At 33.7% G+C, this 4,456-nt stretch overlaps 1 protein-coding gene across 1 annotated transcript in view; it reads left to right on the forward strand.

The window, feature by feature from the left end:
- LOC106470674 (sodium/potassium/calcium exchanger 4-like) overlaps window positions 1-3,676 on the forward strand; it is a gene marked incomplete at its 5' end in the record, with an annotated part of 55,754 nt that extends 52,078 nt beyond the window's left edge. The window contains 2 exons of the mRNA XM_022399322.1: window positions 1,466-1,531; window positions 2,283-3,676. Of these exons, the coding sequence (XP_022255030.1) occupies window positions 1,466-1,531; window positions 2,283-2,429 (213 nt within the window). The remainder of the gene's footprint in view (window positions 1-1,465; window positions 1,532-2,282) is intronic.
- Window positions 3,677-4,456: the final 780 nt, after the last annotated feature.

Genomic DNA, 4,456 nt, shown 5'->3' on the forward strand with positions numbered 1-4,456 from the left:
TATAATTCACAGCGATTCACACACTTTCTTACGGTGCCTACTGCTCGCTTGACTCAGTTATCTATCTCTGTATCTATTTCCGGCTTATATACTAAAACAGAGGGCGTCTAGCAAACGCTGGGACATTCTTGAGGTTGCCCACTAAGTCAAGATCCTTCTAGAAACTCCAGCGCGCATGCTCACAGCGTCACGTGACTTCCGCTCTCGTAACAATATGCACATCTGACAAGAGAAATGTGTTTGTCTAACTTTAAGAATATAATGTCTATTTCACATATGTGTCCAGACTTCTGGGACATCCTGTATATTGCTTTGAAGGTCTTTATGGTCAAACGATGAGTTCGCAGAATCAAATCACATGTCCCAAACCAATTGACGCACACTTTCTGATATTTTATTTCCTGATAAATTAGAAAGTCACAAACTACTTGCCATAAATAAACCTGGTCAGTGCTTGTGCAAGGTCACCATTGGAGATTTTTTGCTTAATTTATTATTATTTTTTTATACAAAAAACTTTCGAAAATATTGGTGACAAAGTTGTTGTCGTTGTTTTTTTTTCACAAAATTCCCTCTAAGCTATCCTAATGTGTTTACAGTGTAGAAACTGCCATCTTTGTTTTATCGCTATCACATGGAGGTGTGAAAATACCTACAAAGGGATTTTTGTTTATTTGCTGAATTTCGCACAAAGCTACTCGGAGGCGCTAGCTGCCACTATTTTTCAACTGATAGATTAGATAGAAGGCAGCTAGTCAACACCATCCACCGCCAACTCTTGAGTGACTCTGAAGAATAGTAAGAATGCCTCTTCCCGGCTGAAACGTCGAATATTTTTGGTGACGCAATTCGATCCCACAACCCGCAGATTGCGCGTCAAGTGCCCTAGCCAGGTCCTAAAAAGATATCAGAATCGTTTTTCTTTTTAATAAAAATGCTTAATTGAGGTGGGCATATTCATGAGGTGGTAAGTATAATCAAAATTATAACAACAATACGGTATAAAGAAATTTATAAAAAGTAGTGATAAAAATAGATGGGGGTATAGATAGCTAAAAAACAAAAATAATATGAACATTGCCGCTTATAGTGCCTTCTAGTTCTAAATTACGGAATTATTTACTTACGTATTCACGTCAAACATATCATAGCTGATTTTTTTATATTCTGCAGCAAAGCATACAATCCCTGACGTCATGGTAGAAACAAATCATTTGAAAAGCAACCTTAAACTTCCTTCTAATGGTATCCCTCAGTGGCAAAGCGAAAAGTTCTACTAAAAAACTGGGTTTCGAGACTGGTGGTGGGCACAGTAAATAAGTTCATTGTGTAGCTTTGGGCTTAACAATAAGCAAACAAACCAACCAGTGGGTTGATTTTATTTGTCAAATGATTCACCTTAAGTTATGAAGGTTTTTCTGATTATCGTATTAAATATTACCTGTCGTCCTACCTTACTTTTCAGGCAAAAATCGACAGCAAAGGATTGGTGTATTCAGTAGTCCTTCTTTTCCTGACGATCATTATTACGGTAAGAAAAGTTATTTTCCGTAACAATCAAATATTTTATCACAGTTTATATTAATATCTTTATATCAAAAAAAGTGTTTACTGTTTTAAAAAGCCAATTCTTCTTATTTCGCAGATATCATCCATTGTACATGTTTATTTCAATTAGAAACTTAAAAACGAATTAGTCTAAGTATGCTCTCTCTCTCTCTGTTTTTGACACAAACATATTGTCAAAATGTTGTATTTTTGTAGGGGATTATAACCGATTTCCCTAAAATAACACCTCCAGTTCGTATTAAATTTTACTCGAGCCCTGTATAATAGTAATATGTTGACTTCATGAAGTCAGTTAAATTTTAAACGTTAAGTTTGAATACTTACAATGTCAACAGTTTGGATTTTGGATATTTAAAACTGGGCTAAATGCTGATTAATTTTCTATTTGTTTTATGATTGTCAGGCCCAAGCGTTTAATGCTACAATTACATACAGTATCGGTTATCTTTGACCTAGTGTGGGGCCTAAGAATAATTTAAGTGAATTTTAACAGAGCATTTTTAACATGTGCTTCCAAGTTGTGAATTTTAAAACATATCTGAAGAACGTTTTTTAAGATGTGATTTGGTTTGTTTAGAGATTTAAAGTGTTTGTTTATTTCTTTGTTGTTTTTTTGCGCAAAGCTACTCAGAATTAACTGCGCTCTGTCCACCGCTGAAAATCGCATTGCAGATTTTAGCGTTGTGATTTAAAAAAAAATGTTTTCTCTGTAGATTTACGGGATTTACAAGAGTAACTGGCAGCTCACAAGACGGCTAGGGATGCTGGCACTTGGAGTTTATTTCATTTTCTTGTTCATCTCCATCATGTTAGAGTTTAACGTTGTTGGCACATTGAACCCACTGATGTGTCCCGAGTGACATCAATAGCATCGTATTTACAAGATATCTTTTTTATTTCATTATTTGTGCTTATTCAAGGCCTAACTGCTTGTAAACTATTTTTCTTTTATATAACTCTGATTTCTCGATAGTTGTTACGGTGAGTTAGTTCTTAATATAAAGCTTTTGGAAGGACTTGTTATCTGTTGCTAGTATTTCGTCCTCCCCATACAAAAATTAATTCGACTTACTTAATTCAGTTATTATTGTTTCATTGACAAGCTCTCCAGATGCGAACAGCATCGAGTTTGCTGCTCTTGTTCTTTTAAAACTTGGTTTCAAATTACTCTAAAAAACGACCAGTAAATGTTCTTGATGCACGCTTTTCTATTGATAAACTCTGCTGTTAGGAAATACTACATCAACAGCACTATGACCATTGTCCAGATGCAGACAATCGTTTAATTTTTTGTTTTTTTAAACTTGGTTTCCGAATTACTCTAACAAAACAACCAGTAAATGTTCTTGATGCACGCTTTTCTAACAAATTTGTGGCTTTCTAATGATGTCGATTGTTTCTATGAGCTAAAACTATCTTAATTCTGTGTAAACGTAGTTAATAATTTGTTACAATGGCTTGCAATCTATACCGTATCATTAAACATTATCAAGTTAAAGTTATCTAGAAATGATCACTGTAAGCACAACTGTTATGATTTTGTTGTCATTTTCTATTATCCATGTTTGTCGTAATTCCTAGCCATAACAATGATTTTGTTTTTTTCTACAGAAATATTTTTCGTTAGGACCAAATTCAATGAAAAGAGATTTGGTTATAGTTAAGCAAATAGTTACACAATAGGCAATCTGTGCTTTGCCCATTATGGGTATCGAAACCCGATTATTAACGTCGTAACTTTGCAGACTTACTGCTGAGCCACTGGGAGGTAAGTGACAAAGAGAGAGATAAATGTTGATGAAGAATAAAAATCACATTCATGCCTCTTATCTAACGGAATAGTGCTCAATTCTTGGTTTAATGTCTATACATAAAAATAATTATGCCCATGACTGTCATCAATACCAAAGAATACCATATATATATATATGGTAGTGAACTACTGTCTTTAGAAATATTGATCATGATTGTTGTTTAGACCAGTGGTGCTCAAACCTTTTTATGGCACCCCCTTTCTAACCACGTGTTCTGTAGTGCCCCCCCCCCCCGTACTTCGTATAAACTATTTGTGTATGTACTGTATATTTCATCTTCCCATCATAATTGTTGTTACTCTCTTACTTTATAGTAGCAATATTTGCATGGTAGTCTTAAAACTTATTTATTTTTTAATTTGTACTTTCAGATATAATTTATATGTTCCTATAGTCAGAGTTACGCGTCCCATGGGTTTAGACGAATATTAATCGTCTCCATGAGCAATTATTTACAATAAATCATATCCTTGTATTAACTACTGTTTATAGGAATACTGATTATGTTTATGGGCGTTGTCTATAATAATATTAACCAGTATTATTAACTCCTGTCTACAGTAATAGCGATCACGTTTATGGGTGTTGTATTTTAACAATATTGGTCACCATCATTAACACCTGTCTACAGTAATAGTGATCATGTTTATGAGTGTTGTATTTTAATAATATTAATCACCATTATTAACACCTGTCTACAGTAATAGTTATCATGCTTATGAGTGTTGTATTTTAATAATATTAATCACCATTATTAACACCTGTCTACCGTAATAGTTATCATGTTTATGAGTGTTGTATTTTAATATTAATCACCATTATTAACACCTGTCTACAGTAATATTGATCATGTTTGTGGGTGTTGTCTATAATGATATTAATCACCATTATTAACACCTATGACCTATCTACAAAAATAGTGATGACGTTTATGGGTGTTGTATTTTAACAATATTGGTCACCATCATTAACACCTGTCTACAATAACAATGATCATATTAATGGGTGTTGTGTATGTACGAGTATTAACTACCACCGTAACAATTGCCTATAATAAATCATGTCTCTGAATG

This window comes from Limulus polyphemus, unplaced genomic scaffold (genome assembly GCF_000517525.1).
Source record: "Limulus polyphemus unplaced genomic scaffold, Limulus_polyphemus-2.1.2 Scaffold4155, whole genome shotgun sequence".
Classification (NCBI taxonomy): Eukaryota; Metazoa; Arthropoda; class Merostomata; order Xiphosura; family Limulidae; genus Limulus; species Limulus polyphemus.